Here is a 14,651-nt window from a genome sequence, read left to right as displayed (position 1 = left end):
CTGAGCCTCTGCCCCACCAAGTCCCCACGCGGGGCGCGCAGGGTTTGCCAGAGGGTGCGAGCGCAGATTCGAGGTTCCTCTACTGTTTGAAACTTAAGCAGAGCCGCTGCACCCACTTTGCCCCCAGGTGCACAGAACCGTCCCGCCCCGGCTTTCCCACGGTCGGTCAGCGCCGCCCTGGCCGCTCCCGCCCCACCGTGGCTCCAGGCGCCGCGTCCTTGGGGCTGGGGGAAGGGGGAGCAGGGAGAAAGGGGAAATGGCCGGAGCGGGTGGAGAGGTGTCCGCCGAGGCCTGGCCGGCGGGGTGCCCCGGGGACGGCAGGCAGGGAAGGGCCGCGGAGAGCAGAGCGCAGGGCGCCCGCCGAAGTCGCCTCACTCACTCTGCGTAGCCGGTGGCCCAGGGCAGCCGCCGGGTCTCCTTGAGGATGAGGATGGGGCGGGCGATGTGGTCGGCGCTGCACTCCACCTCGTCCTGAGACAGCCCCAGGAACTCCGGCCGCCCGTAGGGGAAGCGCAGGGGCAGGTCCGAGCCTCCGCCGCCGCCGCCGCCGCCGCCGCCGCCGTGCTCGGAGCCGGAGCTGCCAGCCATGATGCCGCCCATGAAATTGGCCACGGCAGATTTCACTCGAGTGAGCATATTACTCCGGCGCCCCGGCAGCAGCAGTGCAAGCAGGGGGCGGCGGCGGCGGCCGGGCGAGGCGCAGCGCGGGGCATGCAGGCTGCGGTGGGCGCCGGGCGCTCGGGCCGCTGGGGCGCTGGGGCGCGCGGCTCCCGGAGCTTAGTGCTGCGGCAGGGGGCCGAGGGCCGGCCTCCCCTGCGCCGCGCTGCCGCCGCCGCCGCCGCCTCCCCCGGGTACACTTCCGCAACCGAGCGGCATGGAGCGCGCCGGCAGGGCCGGGGAAGACACGGCGCGCTCCGGCAGCGCCCGGGGAGCCGCAGCTGCAGCAGGTCCCTTCCCCGCCCCCTGCGCTCCGCTCCTGCGTGTGCCGGGCTGAGCCTACACGGCGAGCCCGTGGAGCCGCCGCGGCTGCTGCCACGGCTACCGCCGCCGTCGAGTCATGTGATGATCGGGCGGCGAGGGTTCGGGCTGCTGCGGCGGCCGCGGCTCCTCCCCTAGCATCCGGACCGTGACCTCCCAGGGGTGGGGGTGCCCGGCAGGGTCGGTCCCTGGCAGAGGGGATGAGGGCGCTGTGAGCTGGCGGCGGTGCAGGTGTTAGGGGCTGTCACGTGGAGCCCGGCAGCCGGGGAGAGCCGGTGGAGGAACTCACGCCTTGCAGGAATGCCGCCTTTGGTCCTGGCGAAGGGAAACTTCTTCGGGAGCTGGAGGAACAAGGGGACACAGGTGCAGCCGGTGTGGGACAGCTCCCAATGTTGTAGGGAAAATAAGCGAATCCACCTGGTGTGAGAAACTTTTTTAAAGGTTAAACAAGTAAACTCCACACTGCACACACACAAAAAATCATTACAAGATATCCCATAGGCATTTGTAGAATCATCTTTTCTCCCATTGTTGTCACGTGCATCATTGTCCGTGGAGCAAACCGTGCTTCGAACCCACAGTAAGCTTACTAGTGAAGAAGACAAAAGGTGTCTAAAAGATAAGACGTGAGCACTCTTCAGCCGGCACTCAATTATGTAATAAATGTGTACAGGCATTTTTCTCCAAGATAACAACAGAAGTATTAGCACAGCTGTATTTTCTTCCTCTTAATTTTTGGTTACCAAGTGATATTTGTACGTTTTTATGGAGTACAGGTAAGATTTCAACACACCTATGCATCATGAACTCATCAAATCAGATCATTAGCATTTCCATTTCCTTATTTATGATCAGTCTTCGGGTTCCTCTTAGTTCTTTATAAAATATACAGTAAGCTCTTGTGAGCCATAGTCACCCCCGCTGAGCTACGGAATTCTAGAATGTATCTCTTCTTCCTTTCTGTGGTTTAGTCCCTGTTATTCAACCTCCCTCAATCTCTTGCCTCTCCATCTGCTTGTGCTAACTATTCTTAAGGCTTTTTTTTTTTAAAGCCTTCCACTGGTAAAGTAGTAAACATTTATCTCTCTGGGTCTAGCTTATTTCAGTTAGCACCATGTTTTTGACTACCATCCATTTTGCTGCATGTGACAGGATTTCATTCTTTTTATGGCTGAATAACATTCCATTGCCTATGTACACCACGTTTTCTTTATCCATTCATCATTGATGGGTACCTAGATTGAGTCCTTATCTTACTGAATAATGAAGAAATGAACATAGGAGTGCAGATAACTCTTGAATATGCTGATCTCATTTCTTTTGGATATATATATATATCCCAAAACTGGGAGATATAGATATATATATATATGTATATATATAATCCCAAAACTGGAAGATATATATATATATATAATCCCAAAACTGGGATATATATATATATATATCTCAAACTGGGATAGCTGGGTCATGTGGCGAATCTACATTAAGCTATTTGGGGACCCTCCATTCTGCTTCCCATAATGGTTGTATTAATGTGCATTCCTAGTGACAGTGTATAATGGTACCTTTTTCTCCACATCCTTGCCAGCATTTGTTAGTTTTTTTATAATGGGCATGCTGTGATGAGATGCTATCTCATTGCAGTTTTGATTTGCAATTCCTTAATTTCCTTAATGGTTAATGTATTGAACATTTTTTCAATATTTGTTATTTGTATTGCTCCTTTGTAGAAATGTCTATTCAAATCATTTGCTCTTTTAAAATTGATTTTTGGGTGTTGTTGAGTTTCTTTTTTTTTTTTTTTTTTGAGTTCTTGGTATATCCTGTGTATTTATCCTTTGTAACATGAGTAGTTTGCAAATATTTTCTCCCATTCCATGGACTGTCTCTTCACTCTGTTGTGTCCTATGCTGTGCAGAAGTGTCTTAGTTTGCTGTAATCCCATTTCTCTATTTTTGCTTTTGGAGCCTTATCTAAAAAAAACATTGAGGGGCTGGCACTGTGGCATAGCGGGTAAAACCACCACCTGTGCCGGCGTCCCATATGGGTGCAGGTTCGAGTCCTGGCTGTTCCACAGCTCTCTGCTGTGGCCTGGGAAAGCAGTAGAAGATGGCCCAAGTCCTTGGGTCCCTGCACCCACGTGGGAGTCCTAGAAGAAGCTCCTGGCTCTTGGCTTTCGATCAGCGCAGCTCCGGCCGTTGCGGTCATCTGGGGAGTGAACCAGCAGATGGAAGACCTCTCTCTCTCTCTCTCTCTCTCTCTCTCTCTCTCTCTCTCTCTCTGCCTCTCTGTAACTCTGCCTTTCAAATAAATCAATCTTAAAAAAAAAAAAAAAAACAGTGACACCTGAATTGTTTTCCCTATTTTTTTTTTCTATTTGTTTCATCTTGCATTTTGGTATCTGTTCCATTTTGAGTTGAAACTGGTTTTGGCTGAGGGATGGAGGGTTTGCTGGTCAAAGCACAACCTTCTGCCCATGGATAGGTATCTAGTTTCCCTGGCATCATTTATGGAAAAAGTATATTTTGTTTTCTTCATCCAAAGCATTGTCAGAAAATTATTTGGGGGAACTGATGAAACTAAAGAAACACGTAGAATACAGCAATTGCATTTTTTGCTAAAGTTAAAATGTGAATGCTTGCAATAATAACATGTCAAACAAGCTGGAAAAAAAGTCTGCAAAAAACTGATGAATGTGCTTCATCGAGGGTCGCATTGGTTAAATATTGGCCTTTCTTTTTCTGGAATGTTTGCAATAGGATCTGTATCCTGTTCCTACCTTTACCTATCATTTAACCGGCCAGGATTTCGTGTTCCTTGTGCAGGTCTGCACTGACCATCTCACTTGGATGTGAAAGAATACAGGCTCTCATTCTTCTCTCTTGTTGAGAGGGATTGATATTTCCCCATAGTAAATAAACCATTTATTTATAAATAACGATTTCCTCATGAACCAAGAGGTTAACCTCTAACTTTTGTGGACCGAATTACAAGAACTATATACTCCCATCACTTTTTATTCTGTCAAAGGATCAGTGTTGCTCTAAGCCTGTGTATCTGACGCTATCTAGAGTGTGTTGAAATGCAAAATTACTTTCTTTTTGTCATCACCTGTATTTGATTCAGTTTAGAGAGATTTTTCTGTGCTTGCCTATGAATATTTTGAGGTTGTCTTCCAAAGCCAAAACAGAGCAGTGCTATAGCAAATAATCTCATATTTTATTCAAAAGCAGGACACCCCTTCTCAGTTATGCCTTTATTGTTAGCACATCCCACTTTTAATAAGTTCTTATATTTCCTTTAGTGAAAAAAATATTGTCTTGCTATTGCTAGGTAATTGTCTCAATTCTCTTATAATTGCTTTGGCTATGGAAAATTGGCATATCCAGTTCAACCCCTCTCACCTGCAGTAGTAGGATCACCTGGAAACTTGTTTAGAAAAGTAAGTTCTCTGGGATTCGTTTAGTCCCTGGGGTTGGCTCCACCAATCTAGCTAAACAAGTCCTCCAGCCGATTCAGATACAAACCATGTAAGAACAACTGGCATACAGGAGAACTGACCTGTGTATTGAGTGCACAGGCAGACATGAAAGTACAGGAAATATGTCAAATTAGAAAATAACCAGCCACACACTTGCTCTGACTCTAAATGGATGTAGAGCGAGATAAATGAGACTCCTGAGTTGGCTCTGTTCGGAAACTGTTCTGTTTCCTTTCTGTGGGCTTGTGTTAACGCAGAACCCTGAGTACATTTGCTGTGGGCAGATATGTGAATTCTTTAGCATATGGAAAAAGGAAGAGGAAGAGAAGGAAGTAGGTTCGATGACTGCCTCCTGATCATGTCCCAACAGTCTGCCAATGCACATGTCTTTGTCATGTGCCAAGCAGGGACAGAAAAATTATGTAAATACATAATATATAAATTATATAAACTTATTCATTTAAATATTTATATAAATTAACATTTATTGTATAGTTATAAATAAATAATGTATATTTAAACAACCACATTTTTATAATATTTTTCACTTTGTGATTTTAGGGGATATATAATAATTACATATATTCATGGGATACAGTGTGATTTTTTTTTTTAAAGATTTATTTATTTGAAAGGCAGAACTACAAAGAGAGAAAGAGAGGTCTTCCATCCACTGGTTCACTCTCCCAGATGGCTATAACATCTGGAGCTGCGTCGATCCGAATCCAGGAGCCAGGAACTTCATCCAGGTCTCCCACCTGGAAGCAGGGGCCCAAGGACTTGGGCCATCTTCTACTGTTTTCCCAGGCCATAGCAAAGAGCTGGATCAGAAGTAGAGCAGCCAGGACTCAAATCGGCGCCCATATGGGGTGCCGGCACTATAGGTGGCGGACGGCTTTACCCACTTCACCACAGCACCAGCCCCTACAATGTGATTTTGACACAGGTAATTTTAAAAAAATATTTGTTTACCTGAAAAGCAAAGTGACAAAGAGAGAGAAAGGGAGAGACAGAAAGAGAAAGGTTTTCCACCTGCTGGTTCACTCCCCAAATGGCCACAATATCTGGGGCTGTGCCAGCCGAAGCTTGGAACCAGAGGTTCTGCTGGTCTTCCAGGTGGGTGGCTGGGGCCCAAAATATTTGAGCCATCCTCCACTGCTTTCAAGGGAACATTAGCAGGGAGCTGGGTCAGAAGTGAAGTAGCAGGGATTTGAACTGGCTACCATATGGTATGCCAGTGTTACAGGAGGCAGCGTATTCATCTTGGGTGCAATGCTGGCTCCCAGGCAATTTTTTTTTAAAGGTTCCAGAATGCTCACTAAAAAAAAAAAAAGCATTCTTAATCTTTATAGGGAAGGTAAAAACTTTTCCTCTACCATCTAATATTCTAAATATGGTGACTTGTAAACTAAACTGGAAAAAATGAAGACGGAGTAGCAAGAGAGAAGAGTTTAGTTATGTGTGAAATGCACCTACATGCAGATGTGCTCAGTGAGGAGCAATTCAAAGGGCGGTTAGATAGTTTTTCTCCCTCACACGGGATTTATGGTCGCGTAGGAGAGAAGTGATTTCTTGCTTAACCCAGCACTATGTCCGTGACTTTCGTCCCTCTAACAAAAGACAGAGTAACAAGAGGAAAGCATACTTACTATTTGATTTAACTTAAGCTTTAAGTGGCACAGGAGCCTTCAGAAATGACGATAGAAACAGGGCCACCTGTGTATTTTATGCTGGGTTTGGTGAAATGGACAGCTGTGGAGGATACTTGGACAGAGGGGTAGTAACAAGGGGGAGGGCGGTGGGGATCCAGCAAGTCCTGTTGGCTCAGTTTCTTCTCTGGGTGCCTGTGTCTTCTGAGATAAGGATGCTCCCTTCCTTGGGGACAGGGAGGGCACCGCTGGGATGAGGTCTCTACTGTGCTTCAGAGGAAGGTCAGACAGTGGCTTACTTCAGGGGAGAAGTGAGGAGAAAGCCAGAGAAGACGTCCTGCTTCTGTGATTCCCTCAAAAGCCAAGTTGCCCTATTTTGCGGTAACATATCCTGAAGGCCGTCGTTAGGCTCTTTACCCAGAAGTTACTACTTTGGGTCCGATAAGGGAAGTTTTGGGAAGGCTTCTTTCTGCATCTATTGAAGCTCAAAATAAACTTTATGAGAACTCTGAGCTTTCAAGTAAGTCCCGCACCTTTTATTTGCATGGTTTTGTATTGTTTTCAGTATAATTGCTGGAACCAGAGCAGTAGATATAATCTTTCTATGCCTGGGGGCATCATAAGGTTTTAATTTGGTTCCAAATTCTCCACTTGTATGAGTATATCCCACAGGCACCTGAAATTCAACATGTCCCAAATAGAATTCCTTACCTTCCAAAATGCTCCTCCAGATAGCATAGTATCCAATCTGGAAATCCTCCATCCCTCTCCAATCTCATCTTCACATATCCAGTCTGTCTCAACCAGTTTTCTTTTTAAAAAAATTTTTTGTTATTTTAAAGGCAGAGCTAGAGAAAGAACGATCGATCTCCCATCTGCTGATTCACTCCCCAAATGGTGGCAGCAGCCAAGGCTGGGCCAGGCTGAAACCAGGAGCCAGAAACACCTTTTGGGTCTCCCATGTGAGTGGTGAGGACCCAAGTACTTAGTCCGTCTTCTGCTGCCTTCCCAGGAGCATTAGCAGATAGTTGGGTTCAATGTGGAATGGCAGGGACTTGAACCAGCGCTACAGAATGGGATACCAGCATATCATACAGTGCCTTAACATTGTTCGCCACAACTCTGGCCCCTGACAACCAGTTTTGTTGATTCTGCCTTTCAAAATCTTCCAGGCCTATCTCCCAGTCTGTTCCACACCTACTGATGTTGCTCAGATGCTCATTATCAAACTCTGATGGCTGACTCTTCTTGCTGATGTCCAGGTGGAGCCGTCTTCCACAGAACAGCTAAAAGTAGCTCTCAGGAAGGAGCACCTGGTGCCGTTACTGCCTTCCCAATTTTAAGCTCAGTTGGCCGACTGGTTAAAATCCTCAGCATGAGCTTTGTAACCTGGCCCCTGGTTTCTTTCCTAGTCCTAGGTTAATCTTCCCTTCCTCCCTTTGCCCCTTCATCTCAGCCTTAGGATTGCTTCCTGGAATCTGACACCCCTCCCCCTTCCCCAACCCTGCTGTGGGAACAGGTATCCTACTTTACCAGAAAAGATACAAGCCCTTCCCCCATCCCTCTCGGCAGAGGAGCGGGGCTAGCACCTATGATTTTCATATCCCCCACATCATTTTAGCAGTTCCGAGCTTCATTCTCTGTATCCCCAAAACCCTTTTACGCAACTCGACCAATAACGATGACACATCACATTGTGTTATAGTTATAACTCCTGCAACGCAAAATCAATGAAAACAGGGGCTATTTCTCTTTGTCTCTTCGAAACTTTGATATTTACCGTACTTTATGAACTAAAGGTTGCAAGCATAAATGGCTGTGGAAAAGAAGGAAGGACAATAGTGTCTCATTTGAAGGCCAAATTAGAAGAATTCTGGTGGTACTTTCTAGAATAAAAGATGGAGGCAAAAGGCTCATAACCCTAAGCCAGGATCCATAGAATCCTAATTTGGGGGAATCTAAGAGTTTACCAGATTCAATATAAATGTCCTCAGTATTTAAGTGAGGTACCTCTATGTTAAAAACATGCTTAATTAAATACATTTGGACAAAACTGTGACTTAAATTTGAATATAATGGTATTTTGAATGCTCCCATAATGAAAGCCTACTAATGCATAAATAAATATGTGGTCAATATCTGACATTAAATACTCATTTTGAAATTCATAATCAATTTTTGTAAATATTGTGGTTTTTATGAACATTACCCATTAGTGGTTTCTGTCCAGAAATGACTGGAGTTTCCTTGCCTAGTAATCATTTGTTTTTCATTGTTTTGCTATTGTTCATAAGAACAATAGGAAAAGATTTTCAGAAATTATCAAGGGTTGAAAACCAACTTAGTTTTCTATAGGACTATCTGGGATTGTTCTCAAATGTAATGGGGTGAGAAGTCTGAAGAAACTCCATGGAAATTAGTGATTTTTTTTTTTTTGTGTTAGGGCATATATTCTAAAATAACAAAGTGCTTAACAGAAATTTATTAGGTGTTGGTGAGCATTTTTACTGAGAGTTTGTTTTCTGCTGCTGTAACACAATACCAAGGAGTGGATAAAGTATAGGGAAAAGACATTCATTACTCATAGTTCTCAAGGCTGGAAAGTCCACAGTCATGGCATTGACTTCTGGAAAGAACCTTGTTGCTGCACGGTAACATGAAGGATGTTCTCATGGGGGCGGGGGGGGGGGGGCTAGTCCAGTAAAAAACCTACTCCCTGGAGTGATAATGGCATTAATTCATTCGTGAGGGTGAAGCCCTCATTGAAGTAGGCAGGCATATAGGTTAAACTTGATTAGGTTTGTGAGCTGGAAGACCACGCCTGCACCACGCCCCTGTGTGACCTCACGTCCTACCTGATACCTTCGCCATGCCCCGGTGTGAAAGTATGAACTCATGCCCCTATGTGGCCACACCTGGGTGCCCACCAGCCAATCAGGTTAATTAACCACTCCCCTTTGGAAGTGGGTTAAAAGCCTGGGGTGCGGTGTGTCCCGCCCCTCTCTTCCCTGGCCTCTTGCTTGCTGTGGCCCCGCACCTTCAGGGCACGTGGCCTTCGGGCCACCCACCCTAGGCTTCCTGGCAGAGATGCTCTTCCATGTGGCTGGTTCCTGGTCCTCAGTATGAACCCAGATGTACCTCTCTCTCTTAAATAAAGCTCTCGCTCTCCTATGCATCTTTCTCACTAAATAAAAGCCTAAAATGTACCATGCTGCCTCGTTTATCTGTGCCAGTATTTGGAATTCTCTAAATATTAGGCAAGAATCCTCTCGGGCTTATTAATATTGGGGATTTATTTATAAGCATGTGGTGATACCGCATGGCACTCCAAATTCTAGTAGTATATGTGGCACCCCAGATGGCGCTTCTGGGGAACTCTGAAGGGCCACATTTTGGTGTAGATTTTAGGGAGTCATCTCTGATTTCATCATGGCTTAAATTCCTCTTAAAAGTCCACTCCCAGTATCCATTGGGGATCAAATTTTCGGCACAAGAACTTTGGGGGCACCCTTCAAACCACAGCATTCCTGGTCTCACCTTTTAGCAACTTTCATTGCCTTTTCTTTCTGTCTCAGTTAGCAGAAAAGCCTTCTAAACAAATCGTGGATTTCTTCCATCTTTCTTCTTTATCTCACTCCATGAAAAGTGTTTCCTGGAAAGAGAGCTGAGAGAGAGAGAAAGAGAGCTGAGAGAGAGAGAGAGAGAGAGAGAGAGAGAGAGACTGCTTCCCTGAATTTTTTTCTTTTTTACATGTAGGACGTGGCTTTTCTTTTCTATTTTATTTTGATTGAACTAAGTCTTTGTAGGAATTTGAGTAGCAGGGTGGAGTGAGACAGTGTACGTGTCCCTTAGTGGGGATTCAGGTAACATTTCTTGTTTATTGGAAAGATTAAAATAAGAGTAAAAATTTATTCATCATAAAAATACATACAGTTGCTCCTCAGCTTATGATGGAGTTACACCTCAATGTTGTAAACGAAATATCCTAATTTGAAAATGCATTTTATACCCGTAGTTTAGCAGTTCAGCATACTCTTTGAGAATCAGTTGTTTCCTCATTGTGATCATGTGGCTGATGCAGAGCTAAGATCAAAAATCCAAAATTTAAGTATGATTTTTGTAAATCGAGCCATCATGGTCTGGGGCCATCTGTATGTATAACTTCAGGTCATATGTACCTATGTATCTCTGATATTATCTCTTAGCATAAGTAATTGGAAATCAGAACGTTTATTTATTTTTATTTGACAGGTAGAGTTAGTGAGAAAGAGGGACAGAGGAAAAAAGGTCTTCCTTTCATTGGTTCACCCCCTAAATGGCTGCTACGGCCAGCGCACTGCGCAGATCCGAAGCCAGGAACCAGATGCCTCCTCCTGGTCTCCCATGCGGGTGCAGGGGCCCAAGCACTCGGGCCATCCTCCACTGCCTTCCCGGGCCACGGCAGAGAGCTGGACTGGAACCCAGCGCCCATATGGGATGTCAGCGCCACAGGTGGAGGATTGGCCAAGTGAGCCACAGTGCCAGCCCAGGACATTTATTTTATTTATTTATTTATTTATTTTTTTGACAGGCAGAGTTAGACAGTGAGAGAGAGAGAGAGAGAGAGAGAGAGAGAGAGAGAGAGAGAAAGGTCTTCCTTCCGTTGGTTCACCCTCCAAATGACTGCTACGGCTGGCACACCGTGCTGATCTGAAGCCAGGAGCCAGGTGCTTCCTCCTGGTCTCCCATGTAGGTGCAGAGCCCAAGCACTTGGGCCATCCTCCACTGCCTTCCTGGGCCATAGCAGAGAGCTGGACTGGAAGAGGAGCAACCTGGACAGAATCCGGTGCCCCGACTGGGACTAGAACCCGGTGCACCAGTACCGCAGGCAGATTAGCCAAGTGAGCCGCGGCGCCAGCCAGAACATTTATTTTTAACTTAAAATAATTACTTGGGAGACAGAGGGTGTGACAGACATCTGCTAGATCACTCCTCAAATGCCTGCCCACAATGACCAGGGCTGGGCCAAAGCCGGGAGACAGGAACTCAGTCCAGGTCTACTGTGTGCTTGGCAGGGACCCAACTACTTGAGCCACCTCCTGCTGCCTTTGAGGGTGTACAGTAGCAGGAAGCTGGAGTCAGGAGCTGGACCTGGGACTCAAACTCAGTCACTCCAGTATGGGACCCAGGCATCTCAATCGGCATCTTAATTGCTTGTCTCTGACATTTTTAAAAATGTTCTCATTACTAGTGCAAGATCAGTACCTGGCAGATATAAAAGTCTAAGGATATTATTCATCAGATCAACTCTCCCCACATGGCTGCAACAGCTGGAGCTGTGCCAATCCGAAGCCAGGAGCCAGGAGCTTCCTCTGGTTCTCCCATGTGGGTGCAGGGGCCCAAGGACCTGGGCCATCTTCTATTGCTATCTCAAGCCATAGCAGAGAGCTGGATTGGAAGAGGAGCAGCCAGGACTCGAAACAGCGCCCATATGCGATGCCGGCGCTTCAGACCAGGGCGTTAACCCGCTGTGCCACAGCACCAGCTCAAGATCAACTCCCTGGTAATGGAATATCAGAGCAAATATTAACTCTAAATTCATTTCCTATACTAGTCCTCATTATATATGATGTGGAAAGATGAAGGGATTTTGAAAAAAAAAATTTTTTTTCTTTTTTTTTTTTTGCCAATATGGGCTGAGTTTTTTTAAACAAATAAACATATAAGCACAAATGTTATATTTTTAAAGGACCCTTATATTTGTAATTTTAAGGAGTTCCTTTGTCAAGACTCCACTTAATGCTATTATCCACTGCTTTTCCTTTTACAAAATTCTTTACAATTTTTCTACTTATCAGACAATACCGATTCCTTTTCCATGGTTTCAGCATAAAAAGGATGATGTTTTGTTTCCAAAAATTACATTTTGATTATTTTCTATGTGAGAAAAGATCAACATCCCGGGGCAGCAGGTGTAGTGTGACAGATTAAGCAATTCCTTGGATGTCCACATCCAATATAACAGTGCCAGGATCTGAGTCCCACCTCCAATTCCAGATTTCTGCTAATGTGCCCAGAGGCAGTAGATGATGGCTCAATACTTCAGTGTCTGCCAACCATGTGGGAGACCTGGAAGGAGTTCCTGGCTCCTGGTTTGGGCCTGGCTCTGCCTGAGTGTTGTGGGCATCTGGGGGGAGTGAACCTGCATTCATTCTCTCTCTTTTTCTCTTTCTTTCTCACTCTGCCTTTCAAATAAATAATTAAATAAAATGTAATTTAAAAATAAAAGGAAAGATCACAATCCAAAAATTATTTCCTACCTCGTTCTTTGCTGCAGCTACATTGTCCATTTTGAAGGGTGGAGGTGGTCATGTGAACCAATGCTGGGTTTTTCCTTCTCTCAGTTTTCTGCTGCTCTGGTGGCTGTCTCACAATTTTCTAAGTAGAATCACTTGCCTTTGGAATTCTGTATCTGCTGCTTTGTTTAGTGCAGCTTGGGGGTCAGTAAGAAAGACCGCACTGCTTAGTCAGCTGCCCAGCTCCAGGGTTAGGTTATGGGGATGCCAGACCATAATCAACAATCATTAACTCTTCATGCTCATGTTTGAGGACTGAGCAGGAACTGTGACCACCAAGCAAAACTTCTGTGTGGTGGACCAGTTTGTCTACAGAAAAAAAAAAAAAAAAAGAAAAAAGAAAAAAAAAGCACTTCTGGCTCTGGTAGACCACTTTGCTGGTTAGAAGAAAAAGTACCCCGTTTGACCAAGGCAGATTGTATCACCCACTAAAATAACCACTGAGTCCCTTTGAATTGGATACCACAGAAATTTACATAATGTCAGAACACTCTGTGGAGGAATTGCTGGTGTGTATAGTTTCTTAGTGGCCAGGAACAAAGCAGACTTTAGCCTGTTGCAGAGACTCTTGGTTGTTTTGAATTACAAAGAACAATGGCTACAACTACATGGGTTTGTTTAATTCTTAAAGTTTCCTGTTGATGACCAGATGAAAAAAAATATGTATTCTTATTTGATCGAGCAGACATTGTGCTGTTTTTCTTTTTAAGAAATGTTCTTGGGTTACTGAGGAAGACATACAATCCCAATGTAGTGTACAGTTGAAAGCAACCAAACATTAGAAAGCAAAAGTTAACACAGTAAGCCACATTTGCCTCCAAAGCTCCTCCCTAGTTGTACCCGTTTCCGTCCCCAGACACTGTCTTTGGAGATTGGCCTTTCCTGGACTCCTCCTGTAACCTCCTGGTGATTCATACAATGTCTCACGTCTCCCTTCCTCTTTCCCCAAACTGACTGCACCTGTCCCCACAACTTCAAGTCCAGTGTATGTTTTGCACCCTGGTAATGAATTGGAATCCCATGAGTGACCTCTCAGGCCTGAGAATATGTACCCAGGATGTTGAGCACCCGTGTCCCACAGATCATAACAAGAATGCAACTTTGTTTTGTCTCTCAAAAAGGCTTTTAAAGTTCATTACTTACCCCAATTCCTTGTTAGGAAAAACTGAGAACTTGCAGCCAAGGCAAGAGGATGGGGTGTGTTCTTTCTGTGTCTCCCTGGGGCATCACCTTCCAGGTCCACCCAGGGACCATTTAATTTTCTAGGAGGATATGCTTGTATTATTATTATTCATTATTAATGATCTGGACCGACCCACACATTGTGATGTTGTAAGTTAACATTTAGATTTGTGTCTAGTACAGATGCAAATGATTTTTTGTCTAAAAGAAAAAACAACCCAAAGGTTGTGGTTTTATTGCCCTCAAGGACTTTAACCAGTTTACCTTCTTTTTTTTTTTTTTTTGGACAGGCAGAGTAGACAGAGAGAGACAGAAAGGTCTTACTTTTTTCCGTTGGTTCACCCCCTAATGGCCGCTGTGGCTGGCCTACTGCACTGATCCAAAGCCAGGAGCCAGGTGCCTCCTGCTGGTCTCCCATGCGGGTGCAGGGCCCAAGCACTTGGGCCATCCTCCACTGCACTCCCGGGCCACAGCAGAGAGCTGGCCTGGAAGAGGGGCAACCGGGACAGAATCCAGCGCCGCGACTGGGACTAGAACCCGGTGTGCCGGCGCCGCAGGCAGAGGATTAGCCTAGTGAGCTGTGGCGCCGGCCCAGTTTAGCTTCTAATCTCTGTCTTCTGACATCCTATCCTCATCAGTTTTTATAAATATTCAGTTTCTCAAATGCCTACCGAACCAGCATTAGCAACCTTCTTCTCTCCTCAGTGAGTTAAACACATTTTGACAATGTTTACTTTGTGTTTATGTGAAGGTCATGTTTTTTCCTTTTGAAGACTATACCTTGCCATCCTGAATGATGTCTTAGGTAGGCAGAAAATAAAATTTCTCCAATTATTTTTTTAGCAAAATATTTCATTCAGTAACTAGAATGTATAAGTTTCCATAATCATCAAAACTGCGGACTCCTCTCTTCCAGCTGGTGACTGCCTCAGAGGGGAAAGCTGCGTGGGCACAGGGAGCATGGCTCTGATGCCCACCTGTCTCTGTGCTCACCAGCTGGGCTGTAATTTTGGATCCACCAGG

At 45.3% G+C, this 14,651-nt stretch overlaps 1 protein-coding gene across 1 annotated transcript in view; it reads right to left on the bottom strand.

Annotated features, from left to right (window-relative positions):
* PPM1H (protein phosphatase, Mg2+/Mn2+ dependent 1H) overlaps positions 1-636 on the bottom strand; it is a 296,864-nt gene extending 296,228 nt beyond the window's left edge. Inside the window, exon 1 of the mRNA XM_062203311.1 lies at positions 380-636. Within this exon, the coding sequence (XP_062059295.1) occupies positions 380-636 (257 nt within the window). The remainder of the gene's footprint in view (positions 1-379) is intronic.
* Between the last annotated feature and the right edge of the window lie 14,015 nt (positions 637-14,651).

This window comes from Lepus europaeus, chromosome 10, assembly GCF_033115175.1.
Source record: "Lepus europaeus isolate LE1 chromosome 10, mLepTim1.pri, whole genome shotgun sequence".
Lineage (NCBI taxonomy): Eukaryota > Metazoa > Chordata > Mammalia > Lagomorpha > Leporidae > Lepus > Lepus europaeus.
The sequence above is the reverse complement of the archived record's forward strand: the minus strand, read 5'-3'. Positions and strand labels throughout refer to the sequence as shown.